General features: G+C 34.7%; 1 protein-coding gene across 1 annotated transcript in view; it reads right to left on the reverse strand.

Moving 5' to 3' along the window:
- The window catches only part of LOC111055390 (metabotropic glutamate receptor 2), a gene marked incomplete in the record, with an annotated part of 483,092 nt that overhangs the window by 238,674 nt on the left and 223,218 nt on the right, over positions 1-21,200 (reverse strand). The window contains 1 exon segment of the mRNA XM_039427649.1: positions 6,452-6,594. Coding sequence (XP_039283583.1) covers positions 6,452-6,594 — 143 coding nt within the window.

Genomic DNA, 21,200 nt, shown 5'->3' on the forward strand with positions numbered 1-21,200 from the left:
CGAAAATCTTGCTGCGTTTCGCCGTGAATGAGAAACAAACATATAACTGGGATAGATAAGTGTATAAACAAACATATATAAGTGTATAAACTTATGAATGAGTTAATACATTTATTATTCTTGGTGACAGTTTTTCTTATACAGTTATTAATACTAGTAAATGTACGTTTGTGATAATTCTGTGCAATTCATTAGGTAGTTATCAGTTAATAATTGTTTCTAGTTTACCTCCGTGTGTTATAGTGTTGTAAGTGATAAATCTAATCAGTATGAATCGCCTCAAGTGTTTTATTGGTGTAGAAGCCCATAGTAATTCGTAAATACAAGAAACATAGTAAAAGAGAGAAATGCAAAACCGTCGAATTAAAAAAAAAATATTGAAACTCTCTTTGCTCGGTCAATAGCATTCAATCGATTTGGCAACGGTGTCAAGCTAGAGTGGGATGGAGTTATTCTTTGTTGTCTAATGACAGACAAGGATAGCATACCATAAGGCCAACCTGCTGGTTTTATAACGTGAATTTAGTTATAGTAAATACAATTGAAAGAAAAAAACATATACAATATGTATATTGTATATCAAAAAATAACTATTATCATTAAGTATTCCACTCATATTCAATAATTTTCTTTGATAACGTTTTTCTTTTGTTTTGTTGTGGACGGTAAATCGTTGAGAATATGAGACACAGTACATAACCTACATCTCTTCTCTCCATTTATGAGATAATCATCAATGAAACGATTGTATCATCATTCATCCATCATCATAATCTATAGTGAGGTCCACGTTATAATGGCAATAGAGAAGATGGGAGAACAACGTTGCCGATCCTCTGTCTTGTCAATGTCGTCTATAGACGGTAGCTGATACAGGTTTATTGATGTAATATCAACTATTCATTCTCGTTTAAAATAATCTATAATATTTTATCAAGCAAGAGATAATGTTTTTCAATAATAATTTCATAATGATCTTTCATAATTGAGATGAAATATTTTGTTAATTAATTATGAATTGTACATTATTGAAAGACGATCTGGCAACATATCAAAGCGGGAAAGAGATAGCGCTAATGGCATTGGAGAAAGATAGGAGACCATCGTTGCCGATCCTCTGTCTTGTCAATGCCTTCCATAGACGGTAGCTGATACAGGTTTATTGATGTAATATTAACGGTTCATCCTCGTTAAAAATAATCAGTTATATTCTATTAAGCAATAAATTATAGTTTTCATGTTGTGTTTTAATAATTGAGATGAAATATTTTGTTCATTAATTATTGAATCTACATTGTTAAAAAACAATTTGACAACAGAGCAAAGCGAGAAAGAGATACATAGCTCTATCATATTTCTTGAATAATAGACAAGGATAGCAATACAATTTGCTAATTGAACACTGCCATTATAATATGTACCTCACTATAGTGTATTTTCTGAAAACGTAATAACTGATCTGAAAACTGAAAACGATCTGAAAACTGTTCATTCTCGTCAAAAATAATCAATTATATATTATGATGCAAGAAATTTTTCAATAATTTCTTAATGAGTTTCTATAATTAAGATGGAATATTTTGTTAATTATCAATTCTACATTTTTCAAAGACGATCTGTCAACATAGCAAAGCGAGAAAGAGATAGCGCTATCCGCTTTGTTGTCCATGGGACAAGGATAGCAATACCATTGCTAATCAAACACTGCCTTTATAATGTGGACCTCTCTATAGGCTTAAAATGCTTATGGGAAGTTTCCTTTTTAAATAAATAAATGAAGTATTCATTCACGTGCTGAGACAGTAATATACTTTACTCTACTCACTTTACTTTTCTTGTTCGTCACAATTACTGAACTGCATTAAGGGAGCAACGATCCCGCAGTATATGACACGTCAAAGTTTAATCTAATATCTAACATCCCTCCTATTTCAACACAACAGATCCCACATAACATACATCAATCAAACATTATTCAACAAGGAAGTCTGCTAACCTGTACGGACACAATACAATAAGGAATTCCCTGAGTGTTTTTTTGAAATCCTCCAAGCCATCAATTTCTCTTATGTAAGATGGGATTGGGAAATATTTTCATTCCCATATAAAACGGGCCACTCTCCAGCAGGCTAAGTCTGTGATGTGGGTAAACAAAACCTCTAAATCGTGTACTATGGGGATGACTCACCTGGTTCTCCTCATACATTCGTCTATTTTTAAAAACGAAGATTGCTAAATCTAATATATAAATAGCAGGAGCCGTCAGCAATCTCTTTTTTTTAAATAAGGTCTGCAAGAGCGCATTGTATTAATCTTATAAATTATCCTAATGGCTTTCTTCTGCAGTATGAATATTCCATTATTCTCTATATCATAGGTTATTGCCCGGCACCTTTGGATACCAACAATCTCCAGATGTTACATTGTAAAGCGAGACCATTTAAGGACCCCAGACCAGTCTCTTTAAGGACCAGATGGGAATCTTTGGTAACACTCCAGCTCTCGAGACAAATGTCTCTCGAAGTGGTTCCCTCTCTCTCACTCTCTCTCTCTCTCAAAGTGGGTCTCATTCGACAGGTTGGCTGGCTCATTGCCCAGATCATATAAATTTATATCTGGTGACTGTGGAAAGCTATGGACGCATGAAAAGCCAGGGCGGAAAATGGGTGGAAACCCATCTACCACCTAGGACAGAGCAATTTAATACCCAAGAAATTCCGGAGAACACCCAGTTCGGTATATAGCCACATTAGTACATGAATTTATATCAGTATATATACAATATATATCATGAATTGAATCAGTATATAATATATATAGTAAGTGGTAACACAAGGGAAATACCACTTATTCCTTATCCCCTGGCATTCAACAATGTCCGGAAATTTGTCTTCGGCGGTCGTTACTTTATTAGGTAACGTTATTACTTGGCGGAGTACCTGAGTTGAGTAACGATCAATTTATTCACTGGTCACTGACTGGATTTATATGAGTGGTGAATTAAATGGCCAGAAATCTCCATTAAACAGGAATTAAATGGAGTGATGAAAGCCGGGGTTTAAAGCGGGGGAATTGTGCAGTTATAGAGATTTCTGTATTAAGTGGATGACTGTTATTGCGGTTATAAGTACTCAGTACTCCCATGTTTATTTGAATATTCCTTCAGGATTGGGATTGTTTTTATGATTCATTTATAATAACTTTTAATGGTTCAACTTCATTTTATTTCTACACAAAAAATATTTAGTTTAGGTAGGATACTGCGTTGTATCTTGTCACCTGGTCATATGGGACATATATATGAATCATATAATATATATCTCATATTGATCAGGATTTTAGAGTTTTAAATTGAAAAAGTTTAATGAACAGTGTCTTTGAACAATGTGTTTTCGTCTTTGAACAATCTTTGTCAGATTGTTTATTTCATTTGTTGTAAAAATTAACGTAGCTCCTCTTTTGTTTTTAATAACAAACATGCCGCTTGTGCGACATAAAAATATGTACTTGAAATGGCTTCCATGTTTGGCATTGACTGAGTTTATATTTAATACCCAAAATTTTACTTTTGGTTGTCGGTGTGTGTGCTCGTTCGATTGGACTGAAAGTTAAGTCCGGCTGATCCAGTGAGAAAGGCTAGATTTCGGTTCGTTTAATAGTACAGTTATTCTGTCACAGATCGGGCAGTATAAAAATAATTGTATTGTTAAGGGAGACGGGTTCTGAGCCTATTCATTGGTTCAGTTAATATTTGTTCTTTTAAAATACTAAAGTCGCGAAATACCAGTGGATGCCAAAGTGGGAAGCCATTTCAAAAAGGTAGGTGACTGACTACTGAATCATTGTTCTTAAATTTTCATAGCCACAAACATTGAATTATCATTAGCAGCAAGCGAGTGTTTTCCCCATTAATTCATATCAATAATGTTTTTATAATCAAATTAATCTTGTTTTGTTAGAATGTATATATGTTGAAGATTCATCAATTAAAACTCTAGTTATTCTGTTCTTTTTTTGTTATCATAGTTTTTTCCCCTTACATAATTGGTGAAGGCACATCGTGCTTACAATCTATAGTAAGGTCCACGTTATAATGACAGTAGATGAAGATAGTATAATAGCGATGCCGATTCTCTGCATAGATTAATTATATTTCTACACTGTCGAAAACATAATTGGCATCGTTGTGGACCTAGAAAAGGATAGTACCACCGGCTTTGTCGAATGATAGACAAGGATAGCAAAACAAAAGTTGATCAAATACTGTCATTATAACGTGGACCTCACTATAGATAATTGTATCTGCAGGAAGTTGAGGATATGGGTATTTTGTATATGTTTCAATATTGGAATACTTTGTTATATTCCTTTAGTGCATAAAATGTTTCAACTCGAGAGAGCTATTTCCATATATCATTGCTCTCCTATCTTCTATCTGAGAATGACTTTTATGAGCCGTAACAATTATCAACTGATGGAAAGTTTAAAATGATTCAGTACTGAATGTTTTCTTCATTTATTTCTACACGTGAATTTGAATTTAAGCGATAAAAAATATTCAGTTTAGGTAGGATACTGCTTTGTATCTAGATAATTGTGTCTGCAGGAAGTTGAAGATAAATTTGCTTCTTCAATTCAAACCAATGTACCTGGAATACAATGTATTCTAGGTACATTGATCGTAAATTTTTGTAAGCTGGTTTCCAATGGTAACCTTTAGAACTGTTCTCTCCAGTTCTACACTATCTCTATGAACATTCTCGATGGCTATTCCAATTTCTTAAATTATTTTCATGTGATGATGTGAGGTCCACGTTATAATGGCAGTGTTTGATGAGCAATGGTATTTCTATCCTTGTCTTCCATTCAACAAAGCAGATAGCGCTATCTCTTTCTTGCTTTGCCCTGTTGCCAGATTGTCTTCTAACAATTTAGAATCTATTTATTCATTCATTTATCACATTGTGTACAAATACTTGACATGAGGAAAGGCACAACAGGCTCATGCCCAAAACTATCCCATTTCCAATTTATACTATATACTGTCCATATCAATTCATAAATACTGTCCTATAATTTCACAGAATTAGTATAGATTACAATTTTAATATTCAGACTCACATTGTTGATAACAAGAGATTTTTATCCTTCAACATGGAAGAGGTTTTTGGTATAACTATGAGGAATATTATTATAATTAATAATGAATCAACAAAATATTTTGTCTTACTATCAAAACTCATAATGGAATTATTGGAGAATATAATTTCTTGTTTAGTAAAATATAATTGATTATTTAAAACGAGAATGAACAGTCAATATTATATCAATAAACCTGTATCAGCTACCGTTCATAGAAGGCATTGACAAGACAGATGATCGGCATCCTTGTTCTCCTATCTTTCTCTTCTGCCATTATAACGTGGACCTCTCACTATAATCACATTGATTCCAACTATATGTTACCTGGTTGACAATGGTAGCCCTCAGAACTGTTTTCTCCAGTTCTACACTATCTCTATGGTTATACTCGATAGCTAACCCAATTTCTCAACTTATTTTCATGTGATACTCTAGCAAGGGGTGAGAATAGAATATAATAGAATGACTGGCTTTATTTTATACCTTGGAGGGCGAAGTTAGGGCGCAGTCGGCCCTCTCTTACACTTAACCCTCCAATACAATACTAAATTATAATTTGAAAAGCAATACTCAGTAAAATAAAATTAAACATAACGATATTTCAAATGAAAAAAATAAAAAAATGATTATAATAATAAAAGGAGAATAGTTGAATAAACTTAAAAGTAGAGCATTCTTAAAATGTGAAATAACAAGATCTGTTGGGAAATAAATACAACATTTATAACGGAATGATAGGATCGAAGGAGCAAAAAGAGCAATATGGCTACAAACCTTATAAGCAAGATGAGAAAATAGGGAAATTAATAAATACTTCTAGCATGAAATTCATTTTGAGAGAGAGAAAGAGTATTTTTTATATCTGTCTCTAGAGTTCACTTTTATAGTTGAGCTTGATTCTCTTAAAATTACTCTAAGGAAATTCATTTTGAGACTGAATGAATGTATCAAAACTATGAAAAGTATGAAAGCATGAATAGAAAGCTCACACACACACACACACACACACACACACACACACACACACACACATCCAATGATGCACCGCTAGTGAGGAGTGAGGACTAATGATTTCAGACAAAGAAAACAATTTCTTTTAGACCAATATGCAATCAAAACTCGAGAATTGAATAGTAGTAGGTAAGCCTGTTCTCCGTTTCCAATCATTTCAAGTTGTTTTGTCATAGTTGTTGAATAAATAAATAAAATTTCAATAGTTTCATGTTTCTATTATAATATTCTTCATAATTCTATTCTTCTATTCCTATTTGAAGATGTTAAAAAGAACGGAATTGAGGAGAATGGTTACCTGAGGAATCTTGAACAGTCGGAGTAGATTGGCCACTTGGATGGAGGTGACACTGGATGCAGCCCCCACCACCCCAGAGATCACCTTCCTCACTTGAGTCTTGTTGCAGTGCAGCTCCGAGTCATCAATGTTGCTTATCGAACCTGGAAACAAACAACAAATAGTTGAATATCTACAAATATCCACTGTAAAACACTTGTTGTATTTGTAGAAAAAGGAGAAATAAATTCATTTCCCACAAGTAACTAGAGAAAGTCTGCACGAATAATGATAAAAAATTGAAACTTCTGATATTTACTTGAAACAAATGTCACATTTGTCAAAGAATAGAAAACTCATATCTCACAAGAAACTGGAAAAGGACTGCACAAATAATGAAAACTGATAGCCTTCAATATTCACTTTGTAACATATGACTGATTGTCACCACAAAGTAAGAGGAGATTCTCTTCCTCTTCTCTGTGTTGTCACAGAATAAAAACGCATATTCTGAGATAAACTGAAGAAAGATCATACTAATCATGATAAAGAAATGATAAACTTCCAATATTGACTGTGAATCGAAATTCGTGTTTGTAGCAGAATCAAGATAAAACTCATCTCTTCCACAAGAAACTAGAAGAATACTACGGAGGATTCATAGTCAAACGAGTCATCATCACTCGTCATTGATCTCGATCATCCTTCTGAGGTTTTACTCAGACCATATTGAGGTATTTTCCAGAAGAACACAATTTTCATTTTGTGTATTTGTAGATATGTTTTTATTTAGTAAGATAATATGAAGAATTTCATTTTCAACTTTTTTTCACAATTAAATGTTTAAGAAAATATGTTCTCATACTACACACACTTCCAAAAAATTTGGAAATATTTTTTGAAATCAACTAATAAATATCAAGTGCTGTGAAATTTACGGTCCAATTCGTATCGCCTCATGGAAATCAAAATCTAAGCTTCACATTAAACATCTTTCAGAATTCAATTACTTCCTCCATTTGAATTTTAGATTTTGAATTATAGATTTTTTCTTACATTTACTTATGAGATTTTTTCTTACATTTTGAATTATACTGTTCACATTTTATTGTACATTTGTTTCTTGTTTGCTGGGATACGAGACTTGATCACATTGCATTCTTACTCAAATGCAATTGGAAAAATGAAGCAAGCTGTTTCAAAACCGATCAAAAGGTAATAGGATCACGCCATGAACCAAGATTTTCCAGTGTTTGTGGATCTTCAACTTCTGAATAAGACGTTGGAGATAGAAGAAATCATAATAGTTCGAAGCTATATACAAAGCCGTGTCCACACTGAACGAATGTTCGTCATACTTGTTCGGCGAACATGTTTGTTGAGGAGCTCAGGGACAAACATTTTTTGAAAAGTTTGGACAATCATTGTTTGTCATACAAAAAATTACTGTTTTTCCAAATATTTTCAGTGTTAGCTGTAAAACATAAAACCTGTTCTCCCCACTTACAAATATTTTGTTTGGTGACGCGTCCACACTGGCCACGGGCAAACATTGTTTGTCGAACATAATGAAATTTGCCCAAACATGTTTGTCGAACATTTGTTCAGTGTGAACACGGCTTATGACAGGTCCTCCACCAAATTAAAAGTAACTTAAACATTGAATTTGGAAGTAGTAGGTGATTTAAGGTAACTGGGAAATGAGTATTTTTTTGTAATTTAGCCGTCGGTCCCGCCTGTCTAAAGAGCAGTCGTTAGGTCATGTCAGAGGCCCTGAAATTGATCAGCTGCGATCTGAAAACTCTGACACCAGACCTGAGCCAGCCAGGTCACTCGATATTATCTATATATATATAAAAGCGAAATGGCACTCACTCACTGACTGACTCACTCACTCGCAGAACTGAAAATCTACCGGACCAAAAAACGTTCAAATTTGGTAGGTATGTTCAGTTGGCCCTTTAGAGGCGCACTAAGAAATCTTTTGGCAATATTTCAACTCTAAGGGTGGTTTTTAAGGGTTTAAAGTTTGTCTTTTAGCATGTATATTCTTCTTATTCTCTTAATTATAATTAAAAAATGTCCATAGCATATGTTAATATAGAACTATGATCTAGAGAGAGTACCTCTTCGAAACTTCATAATAAATTTTGTCAGGTTGGCATTAAATTGAGTTGACTTTGTTAGGTTGGCACCAAGTTGAAAATTGAAATGCATTTATGGCGGAAAATTTTGATTGGGCACTGCTACTTCAATCAGAGCTATTCCTGGGAATATAATATTACTAGCCGTCAGGCTCGATTCGCTCGCCATATCCGTTTAGCCAAACGTTTAGTCTGGACCCCCGACTGGATTGTCCAAACATATGATAAGAATGCACAAATGAAAAATGCAGGCGAGCGAAACGAGCCTGCAGATCTCATTCTTGGACGATGTAGTCGGGGGTCCAGTGGGCGGAGCGCCCTGGCTAGACGGATATGGCGAGCGAAGCGAGCCTGACGGCTAAAATAGTAATAATTATGGAAGATGAACTACGGTTTTTGAGATGTGGGTGTGGAGGAGGATGGAGAGGATCAGCTGGATGGATCAAGTGAGGAATGAGGAGGTACTGCGTAGAGTAGGAGAGGAAAGGAATATTATGGCAGTGATAAGGAGACGAAAGCGGAACTGGCTGGGACACTTGCTGAGGCATGGCGGACTACTTGTGGAGACAATGGAAGGGACTGTGCAAGGAGGGAGGGTGCTGGGACGGAAAAGAGTGGAGTTGGTGGATGATATCAGGGAGGAGGGAGGAATGGAGAAGGAGAAATCATGTTTAGACCTGCCCTAGGGCAGAACACCAGAAAGTAAGTAACTACAGTATAATGGAAAGAGACGAACTTATAAGTTGATCAAAGATCTTCAATATCAAATGTTAATTCATCTTTGTGAATGAATTAATAGTTTCAGGTACGCATCAATCCACCAAGAAGTGACTTGAGAATGACACATTTGGTATTACTGTTCAAAAAACGGTCACCAATCCAACCAGAGTACCACGGATACGTCACTCATCTGATACACAAGACTCGATTCAATTATTGATAGGGACTGCAGATAAATCGGAGGGCTCCGAACAAGGCATGAATACTGATTCGATTATTATTCTATGAGTGGATATTTATATTCAAATTTATGTTGTTCTCCAATCTGTCTTGCCAAGACATCCAACGTCGTCCCATAGTCTCAACATAGGGCTGAGTTATAGTAAGATTCATTCTAAACTGTCAGCATTTCTTATGGAGGACATCGATGATTTTCATTTAAACAATACTGACAGTTTGATATATAGTGAGATCAACTGATAACTGTCAGTGCTTCCTATTGATAGCTTCAAAGCTTTCCATTGAACTTATACTGTCAGTTAAGATGAAACCGACTAGGGATGCGAGCTCACTGCTTATAAATGGCTTTTTCATAGCAGATCACTGAGTTTTCTTCGAAGGGTTGATGGGGTTGAGTAGGAGGAGGGAAAGGAGAAGGATTAGGAAGAGGAGGAGGAGGGAAAGGAGGAGAAGGAGGAGGAGTAAGAAGAGGATGGTGAGAAGGAGAAGGAGAAGAGAAGGAGAAGGAGAAGGAGAAGGAGAAGGAGAAGGAGAAGGAGAAGGAGAAGGAGAAGAAGAAGAAGAAGAAGAAGAAGAAGAAGAAGAAGAAGAAGAAGAAGAGAAGAAGAAGAAGAAGAAGAAGAAGAAGAAGAAGAAGAATATGAAGAAGAAAAAGAGGGCGTAGGTGAAGAAAAAGAGGGTGAAGAGGAAATGGAGAAAAAGCTGCTCCCTGAACTATTGAGGGAGAGAAAGATGGGACTGTATAAGATGAAATGTTGAAATGAATGTAACATGAATAAAGAATAGATCAGAATAGAGCTAGAAAAATAACGAGGTGGCGATAGGTATATAATAAGAATATCATTACAATGAAAAAAAGCAAGAAATCAGAAAATAAAAAGATAAGAGATAGAGATGTGAATGATAAAACAGGATGAAGAAATAAGAAAAAATGATTGAACTAGAGAAAAGTCATAGGAAAAATAGTTATTTGTATTTCTAGAGTGGAAAGTACGACTTTTTCTCCCTGTGGGAAAAAGTTTGAAGCCCGAGGCGAAGCCGAGGGCAACAATTTTCCCGAGGGAGAAAACGTATTTTTCGCTCGTGATGTACACAACATTTTTCCTCCATCTACATTTTTTATAGAAACTGCAAATAATATCATTTTAATAACTTACGTATTGGTGACAATGTTTCCTAACAACATATCCTAAAATCTGAAACCTAAAAACCAGTCGTCTGATTGGCACTGCCGATTGCGCTATCTATCGGCAAAAGTTGTAACAATTGCATCAGATGGGCGTCTACCAAAAATGGCTGACTCCAGATCACGCGGTTCAGATTTGAATTGCAGATCAAAAATATTTGTTGGCTGGTATTTTGAATAGAATAAAATATTTTTAAAATTGTATAAATTTTTATTGTCTACTGATATTAAGAATATAATATCATACAAACATATATTTCATGAGTTGATCAAATTTCTGGTTGTGGTATTGAATTCAGTTGACTCAATGACAGAAACCTCTATTATGCTTTTTCATCTGAGCTTAGACCTTCTAACCTATTACAATATAAGTTTTAAAATAGAGATGCTTCCCATGTTATTTAAATGGAGTCACTTTTACTCCCTAGGGAGTTTCTCTGTTTTTTACTACCGAGAGCGAAAAAGTGACACTTTAGTATTATGTTTCAGAGAGTAAAGTAAGTACTTTAGCCAGTAAGTGGAGGAAAACATTATTGTTTCTAGGAACTAGGCACTAGAATGACAGTGTGTAGAGTCTAATAATAAATATTGAATAATGAATTTACTTTAGAAAACTAAATTGAAATAAGTAAAGAGAATAGGAAGGACATCTGAAGTATAGAGGACAATATGAGTGTATGGCAAGAAAAAGAAGCGACATAGGAAGGAATGAAGATTGAGAAATCGGCAGAAGTAGAAAAAAGTTGATATATCAATTGGAGCAACAAAAACTGCATAATTTGCAAAAGAAGGGAACGAAGGAAATTAACAGGATGAGGATGAAAAGTTGAAGAATATATTTCTCCTCCACCTACTGTCTGAAGTACTTACTTTACTCCCTGAAACATAATACCAAAGTGTCACTTTTTTGCTCTCGGTAGTAAAAAACAGAAAAAACTCCCTAGGGAGGGAAAGTGACCCTATTTAAATAACATGGTAAGCATCTCTATTTTGAAAACTTACATTGTAATATTGGTTGGAAGGTCTATGCTCAGATGAGGGAGCATACAGAGTAGTCATTATACCAACTTAATTCAATACCTCAACCAGACATTTGATCGATATATGAAATTTATGTTTGTATGCTAAAATCATTACAAACTTTATATCACTATACTGAAAAATGTGAATTTTTTTTTATTCCATGTTATTCAAAATATCAGCCAACGAATATTACTCATTAACTAATCAAATTTGTAACGGGAGCTTCATCATAGCTGTAGTTGTGGCGGCCATTGTTGTCACAACTTTTGCCGACAGATAGTGCTGTCGGCTGAGAACTTTGATTACAAGCCAGCTGTTTCTGTTTACTTTTAGATTATGTTGTAACACATTGTTTGGTCACGTACGTTTTTAAAAATGATTTTATTTGAAGTTTTGATGAAAATGTAGGTGGAGTAAAAATGTTGTGTATATCATGAGTGAAAATGTTTTTTTCCTACAGTTACCTTGAAAAGTGACCATTCCTGCACTGATTACAGAACGCAAAGAATCACTTTTCCGGTCTAGTGCGAGAATAATTTTTTCTGCACTCCAGATTTGCAACATGGCAACACAAAATAGTTGGTGGGTTATATGGAGGATTAGTGAACGAAAACAAAAATTAATTTGGTAACAATGAGTGTGGTTAGATTTAGATAAGAATCATTCCAATGGCTACCCTACATTTATGATAAAATCCCAATCTAGAAATCCAAAACAAGAATAATGTTCATCTGAATCATAATTAAATAATCATCATTGATTAATAAATAATAGTTCTTTTCTATTTATAATTATTATTTCAACTGCAAGCAATGAGAAAAGTAGCTAATATACATTATGAAATTCGAATTTTGAGGTTAAATGGTTACCGTTCGATATCCATATGAATGAAAAAACATAAGAATACTACTATAAATATTTTCTGCTGTCTATGTTATTTTTATAAATATTTTTCAGTTTACTTTGAGCATTCGTCTCGGTAATTTGAGCAAATGTCTTAATTTCTGAATCCTGTTTCCGTAGTTTTTAGCTGGATGAAACAAACTTAGGTACGATTCTTCCCGCTAGGTCTCGCGCTTGTCGGTTCAGCCATCTTGTTGTGTTCAGCCATCTTGCAGCCATCTTGCAGCTTGGTTCAGCCAATCAGCTGTTGGCGTGTATTTTGAATGCGAGTTTTTTGTTCTATTTGTTTTTTTTTCTGATTCTTGAATGAATAAAAATGAGAACTTTGGCTGAGAATTTTCAACTTCAATTGGATTATTTAATTTAAATTAATCAAGGTTGTTATTAATAACAGCATCACACACACACAAACATTTAATGAATTTCAGCCATCATTTTACCCATAATCATAATCAACCACTTCTCATATTCAATGGTAACTGTAGGAAAAGTTTAATGTGAAATACGTGAGCAAAGTTCCTCTGCTGCACTCAAGAAGCGATTCCGCTCTCGCCTACGGCTCGGGCGTAAACGTTTCTTTTGGTGCAGCAAACTGTCACTTTGCACACTAGTTGCACAAATAACTATTCTTCCTCAGGAAAGTTGTTGCCTTCAAAGGGAGAAAAAACAGTACTTTTCACTCTAGGATATACAAATAACTATTAAGGTGAGGAGAGTATTCAAAGGAAATATTCGAAGGTGGGAAAAAGAAGAAGAATATGGAGACAAAGGAAAGAAGAAGGATCTAAAAATAAATTGCTACAAATCCTTTCTGGCCACTAGCCAAACGATATTCAATATAAGCTAGAGCGTGCTAGTTTCTATTCTGTATCCAGCAGCTAGCCTAGCATTGAGCAGCCAGAAGGTGAACTCACTGATTGATTTATTATGCCACCTAGAGACTTCCAGCTGGCTACCTTTCTCACTAAACTGTCGAATTCTATCTTCTTCTTCTTCTTCTTCTTTTCTTCTCCTTCTTCTTCATCAACATCTTTCCTTTCTTCCAGTCTGCAATTCACTCACGCTCCAATGCAAGGAAGCCGGGAAACTACTTTCAATTCGTTTTCCACATTCTTATTGCACCTTTCCAAATACATTTCTCAGATTATTTATCTATTTCAACTGGGCTACTGTCACTTGCACTTTTTGGTTTTTGAGAATGCCATCTGCAGGCATGGTACTGTTAAGCCACGTTCTCAACAGAGTTGTCAGTTGAGGTTTTAACTAATTTCATCAATTTGATAAAAATTGTTGAAAAGTTGAGAAAAATTAAACTCGTTTCCTACAGGGAAAATTTACAATTGTTTTTCAAAAACTTTTTGTGAATAACGATTTATTGGAGGAAGAAGGAGGAGAAGAAAAGAGGAGGAATAAGAAGAAGAAGAAGAAGAAGAAGAAGAAGAAGAAGAAGAAGAAGAAGAAGAAGAAGAAGAAGAAGAAGAAGAAGAAGAAGAAGAAGAAGAGGAAGAAGAAGAAGAAGAAGATGAAGGAGGAGAAGAGAATATGAAGGAGAAAAGAGGGCGTAGGTGAAGAAGAAGAGTGAGAAGAGGGAATGGAGAAAAAGCTGCTAGATAAAACCTGAACTATTGAGGGAGAGAAAGGTGGTACTGTATAAGATGAAATGTGGAAATGAATGTAACATAAATAAAGAATAGATTAGAATAGAGCTAGAGAAATATCGAGGTGGCGATAGGTATATAATAAGAATATTATTACAATGAGAAAAAGCAAGAAATCGGAAAATAAAAAGATAAGAGATAGAGATGTGAATGATAAAACAGGATGTAAAATAAGAAAAATGATTGAACTAGAGAAAAGTCATAGGAAAAATAGTTATTTGTATATCTAGAGTGAAAAGTACGACTTTTTCTCCCTGTGGGAAAAAGTTTGAAGCCCGAGGCGAAGCCGAGGGCAACAATTTTCCCAACGGAGAAAACATATTTTTCGCTTGTGATGTACACAACATTTTTCCTCCATCTTCATTTTTCATAGAAACTGCAAATAATATCATTTTAATAACTTACGTATTGGTGACAATGTTTCCTAACAACATAACCTAAAATCTGAAACCTAAAAACCAGTCGTCTGATTGGCACTGCCGATTGCGCTATCTATCGGCAAAAGTTGTAACAATTGCATCAGATGGGCGTCTACCAAAAATGGCTGACTCCAGATCACGCGGTTCAGATTTGAATTGCAGATCAAAAATATTTGTTGGCTGGTATTTTGAATAGAATAAAATATTTTTAAAATTGTATAAATTTTTATTGTCTACTGATATTAAGAATATAATATCATACAAACATATATTCCATGATTTGATCAAATGGTATTGAATTCAGTTGACTCAATGACAGACACCTCTATTATGCTTTCTCATCTGAGCTGAGACCTTCTAACCTATTACAATATAAGTTTTAAAATAGTTCCCATGTTATTTAGATGGAGTCACTTTTACTCCCTAGGGAGTTTCTCTGTTTTCTACTACCGAGAGCGAAAAAGTGACACTTTAGTATTATGTTTCAGGGAGTAAAGTAAGTACTTTAGACAGTAGGTGGAGGAAAACATTATTGTTTCTAGGAACTAGGAACTAGAATGACAGTGTGTAGAGTCTAAAAATAAATATTGAATAATGAATTTACTTTAGAAAACTAAATTGAAATAAGTAAAGAGAATAGGAAGGACATCTGAAGTATAGAGGACAATATGAGTGTATGGGAAGAAAAAGAAGCGACATAGGAAGGAATGAAGATTGAGAAATCGGCAGAAGTAGAAAAAAGTTGATATATCAGTTGGAGCAACAAAAACTGCATAATTTGCAAAAGAAGGGAACGAAGGAAATTAACAGGATGAGGATGAAAAGTTGAAGAATATATTTCTCCTCCACCTACTGTCTGAAGTACTTACTTTACTCCCTGAAACATAATACTAAAGTGTCACTTTTTTGCTCTCGGTAGTAAAAAACAGAAAAAACTCCCTAGGGAGGGAAAGTGAGCCTATTTAAATAACATGGTAAGCATCTCTATTTTGAAAACTTACATTGTAATATTGGTTGGAAGGTCTATGCTCAGATGAGGAAGCATATAGAGTAGTCATTAAACCAACTTAATTCAATACCTCAACCAGACATTTGATCGATATATGAAATCTATGTTTGTATGCTAAAATCATTACAAACTTTATATCACTATACTGAAAAATGTGAATTTTTTTTATTCCATGTTATTCAAAATATCCAATTATTCAAAAATATTCCAAATTATTCAAATATTAACTAATCAAATTTGTAACGGGAACTTCATCATAGCTGTAGTTGTGGCGGCCATTGTTGTTACAACTTTTGCCGACAGATAGTGCTGTCGGCTGAGAACTTTGATTACAAGCCAGCTGTTTCTGTTTACTTTTTGATTATGTTGTAACACATTGTTTGGTCACGTACGTTTTTAAAAATGATTTTATTTGAAGTTTTGATGAAAATGTAGGTGGAGGAAAAATGTTGTGTATATCATGAGTGAAAATGTTTTTTTCCCACAGTTACCTTGAAAAGTGACCATTCCTGCACTGATTACAGAACGCAAAGAATCACTTTTCCGCTCTAGTGCGAGAATAATTTTTTCTGCACTCCAGATTTGCAACATGGCAACACAAAATAGTTGGTGGGTTATATGGAGGATTAGTACACGAAAACAAAAATTAAGCTGGTAACAATGAGTGTGGTTAGATTTAGATAAGAATCATTTCAATGGCTACCCTACATTTATGATAAAATCCCAATCTAGAAATCCAAAACAAGAATAATGTTCATCTGAATCATAATTAAATAATCATCATTGATTAATAAATAATAGTTCTTTTCTATTTATAATTATTATTTCAACTGCAAGCAATGAGAAAAGTAGCTAATATACATTATGAAATTCGAATTTTGAGGTTAAATGGTTACCGTTCGATATCCATATGAATAAAAAAACATAAGAATACTACTAGAAATATTTTCTGCTGTCTATGTTATTTTTATAAATATTTTCCAGTTTACTTTGAGCATTTGTCTCGGTAATTTGAGCAAATGTCTTAATTTCTGAATCCTGTTTCCGTAGTTTTTAGCTGGATGAAACAAACTTAGGTACGATTCTTCCCGCTAGGTCTCGCGCTTGTCGGTTCAGCCATCTTGTTGTGTTCAGCCATCTTGCAGCCATCTTGCAGCTTGGTTCAGCCAATCAGCTGTTGGCGTGTATTTTGAATGCGAGTTTTTTGTTCTATTTGTTTTTTTTCTGATTCTTGAATGAATAAAAATGAGAACTTTGGCTGAGAATTTTCAACTTCAATTGGATTATTTATCTTTAAATTAATTAAGGTTGTTATTAATAACAGCATCACACACACAAACATTTGATGGATTTCAGCCATCATTTTACCCATAATCATAATCAACCACTTCTCATATTCAATTGTAACTGTAGGAAAAGTTTAATGTGAAATACGTGAGCAAGGTTCCTCTGGTGCACTCAAGAAGCGATTCCGCTCTCGCCTACGGCTTGGGCGTAAACGTTTCTTTCGGTGCAGCAAACTGTCACTTTGCACACTAGTTGCACAAATAACTATTCTTCCTCAGGAAAGTTGTTGCCTTCAAAGGGAGAAAAACAGTACTTTTCACTCTAGGATATACAAATAACTATTAAGGTGAGGAGAGTATTCGAAGGTGGGAAAAATAAGAAGATGGAGACAAAGGAAAGAAGAAGGATCTAAAAAGAAATTGCTACAAATCCTTTCTGGCCACTAGCCAAACGATATTCAATATAAGCTAGAGCGTGCTAGTTTCTATTCTGTATCCAGCAAGCCTAGCATTGAGCAGCCAGAAGGTGAACTTTCTGATTGATTTATTATGCCACCTAGAGACTTCCAGCTGGCTACCTTTCTCACTAAACTGTCGAATTCTATCTTCTTCTTCTTCTTCTTCTTCTTCTTCTTCTTCTTCTTCTTCTTCTTCTTCTCTTCTTCTTCTTCTTTTTCTTCTCCTTCTTCTTCATCAACATCTTTCCTTTCTTCCAGTCTGCAATTCACTCACGCTCCAATGCAACGAAGCCGGGAAACTACTTTCAATTCGTTTTCCACATTCTTATTGCATCTTTCCAAATACATTTCTCAGATTATTTATCTATTTCAACTAGGCTACTGTCACTTGCACTTTTTGGTTTTTGAGAATGCCATCTGCAGGCATGGTACTGTTAAGCCACGTTCTCAACAGAGTTGTCAGTTCAGGTTTCAACTAATTTCATCAATTTGATAAAAATTGTTGAAAAGTTGAGCAGAATTCAACTCGTTTCCTACAGGAAAAATTGACAATTATTGTTTTTCAAAAACTTTTTGTGAATAACGATTTATTGGAGGAAGAAGGAGGAGAAGAAAAGAGGAGGAATAAAAAGAAGAAGAAGAAGAAGAAGAAGAAGAAGAAGAAGAAGAAGAAGAAGAAGAAGGAGAAGAAGGAGAAGAAGGAGAAGAAGGAGAAGAAGGAGAAGAAGGAGAAGAAGAAGAAGAAGAAGAAATAAAGGAATGAGGAGGATGATAAGAACATGATGATGACGATGAGGGAGAGGGAGAAGGATGAGAAGAACATGATGATGATGATGAGGAAGAAGGGGAAGGAGAAGGAGAAAAAGAGAAAAGAAGAAGAATTTATTGCCAAATGATACATCTGATGTAAACATTGCTTAACCTTCCGGTGGGCACGTAGCAGCACTCCGTGCTGCCAAGTAATTATTCTTGTAAATTAGAATGGCATTCATTTTACAATGTTGGGACGTTCAGTACCTACAGTTGGAAACATTGGTAATACAATCCACATACTATAGTGAGGTCCACGTTATTATGGCAGTGGATGAAGATAGAAGAATAGCGATGCCGATTCTGTTCCTTAATCAATTATATTTCTACACTGTCAAAAACATAATTGTCATCGTTGTGGATCTAGAAAAGGATGGTACCACCGGCTTTGTCGAATGATAGACATGGATAGCGAAACCAAAGTTGATCAAATACTGTCATTATAACGTGGACCTCACTATAGATGTTGTTTACATTGATTCTTTGAGTCGTGAGTTGAAGACAAACACATAGACACGTCCTACAGGCAGCACTCTGTGTTCCTAATTTTCAAATATTCATATATGTTTTTTTCTAAGAGACTATCCCATTTCTTTCAAGTTTCATTATCAATCATTATAAGTACCTTGTATGATGTTTTTTTGATATTTGAGAATAGCTGAAATAAAATTATTCTTTTAATGTGGTCAGTTTTCGTATTAAATACAGTGAGTAACAATTTCCAGTATATTATTATTAAAAAATAGTATAACATGTTCAAGATATGACTACAATCATCCAAATTGATTATAAAATTACTTTCTATGATACAATCATCCTTTTCTTCTAGTTTAAGCTGTATGAGGCTTAGTAACTAGGATATTTCAGAGGCAGCACTCAGTGCTGCTACGCGCCCACTCATGTAAGTTTCAAGGACCCGCCCACCGGAAGGATAAGATTGCTTTCATATGAAAACATTGTATCCAGTAAATTGCAGATTCTGATTTATTTGAGAGGAGATAATCTCTGAATAAATATGTTATTTTTCGTGGTGGTTTCACTTTTTACAGTGTAGAGGTTGGAATTCCACAGTTTCATTCATGAATCAGAAGACTGAATTGATATGAATGGGAATTTCAACGAGTAGCCAATGTATTATTCAAAAACATGAATGAATGATGAATGTGATGGGAGGGAGAGACCAACATTAAGTTGGCTCTCCACTAAAATATTTTTGAAATCTCTCAACGCCATCGTTTTGAGCACCCACTGTTTTCAAGAAATTCCCACTTATAGTGTGCTCCATCTACTATATGGAAAATCAAAAATTCATTATAACTCCTGAACTAGAGGTGCTCAAAACAAGGGAGCCTGCACAAGAGTAGAGGTCCATGAGAAGCTGCTCTCAGCAGAAATTGACGTTTTGAGTCATCACAGTTCTCGAAAAATTCCCACTCATAATATACTCATGTAATATTATGAGAATTTGAATGAAAATTCTCACTAACCATTATGTCTACCATAATGATCATTTGACTGAGCTATAATGTATTATAGTGAGGTACACGTTATAATGAAAGTGCTTGATCAGCAATGGTATTGCTATCCTTGTTTATCATTCAACAAAGTAGATAGTGTTATCTATTTCTCGTGTTGCTCTTTTGCCAGATCGTCTCTTAGCAATGTAGAATTAATCAATGATAACGGAATATTCCATTCCAGTTATAAAAGTTCATTATGGAATCATTGATAAATAAAATCTCTCGCTTCATAAAATATGATTGATTAATTTAAACGAGGATGAACAGTTAATATTACAATAATAAACCTGTATCAGCTCCCGTCTATAGAAGGCATTGACAAGACAGAAGACAGAAGGTCCGGCAACGGGTTTTTCTCTTATTTCTCTACTGTCATTATAAGGTGGACCTCACTATAGCATCAAACATGCAAAGGGGCAGTATATGCAACACACATTACAGGTTGGAAGGGGCAGTATTTGCAACCCGCATTACAGTTTGGAAGAGTCAGTATATTATGCAACCCGCATTTTAGGTTAGGTGGGGCAGTATAATATGTAACCCACACTACAGGTTTGAAGGGGCAGTATATGCAACCAGCATTACAGGTTGGAAGGGGCAGTATTTGCAACCCGCATTACATGTTATACGGAGTAGTATATGTAACGCACATTACAGGCTAGAAGGGGCAGTATAAGCAACTAGCATTACATGTTGGAAGTGACAGTATATGCAACCCGCATTGCAGGTTACAAAGTTGAAATTTTAAGCATGGTATGGGAGAGGTGTGAGCTAGGTAGGGATTGAGAATGCTATGATAGTGAAGACATTCAATCCAAGCCAATGCTTTTAAATCCGAGAACTTCTAAATCATGAGCTGATTCAGTATAAAATAGTTCACTTCATCAATCTAAAGAACCTTCTCAACAATCTTAACTAAATTGTTGTTCATTTTCATGAGCAAGTTCTGTAGGAGACAACCTTGTTACTTAAATAACGGCAACAGAGCACCTGATTAGAATAAATTGATCAAAACCTTATTAGGAAGAGAGTAGCTTGAAACTTTAACAAGAAAAGTTCTCAACTTATACTCGCCTCAAAACTGACGAAGGCTCGATATTTCAATACAAACTTTTCAACGCTGAGAATAGCTAGTCAAAAATAACTGTAGAATGAAGTTTGGAAAAAGATCTTTAGTGTAGTAGGAGTTCAATTAATATGAATAACATGGATATAATTATTACCTGATTAGAATGATTTTCACTTTCATAATGAGCATTTTAAGTCAGAAGGGAATTAAACGGTTAAGTTTGTAGAGTGAATATTGATTGAAGTTGCTTTCCATGACGAAACACTATATAATAACTTTTTTGCTTTTAGAAAAAACGGTTGTCAACCAAGAAGATGGCGGAACT

The sequence above is a fragment of the Nilaparvata lugens genome, chromosome 5 (assembly GCF_014356525.2).
Source record: "Nilaparvata lugens isolate BPH chromosome 5, ASM1435652v1, whole genome shotgun sequence".
Lineage (NCBI taxonomy): Eukaryota > Metazoa > Arthropoda > Insecta > Hemiptera > Delphacidae > Nilaparvata > Nilaparvata lugens.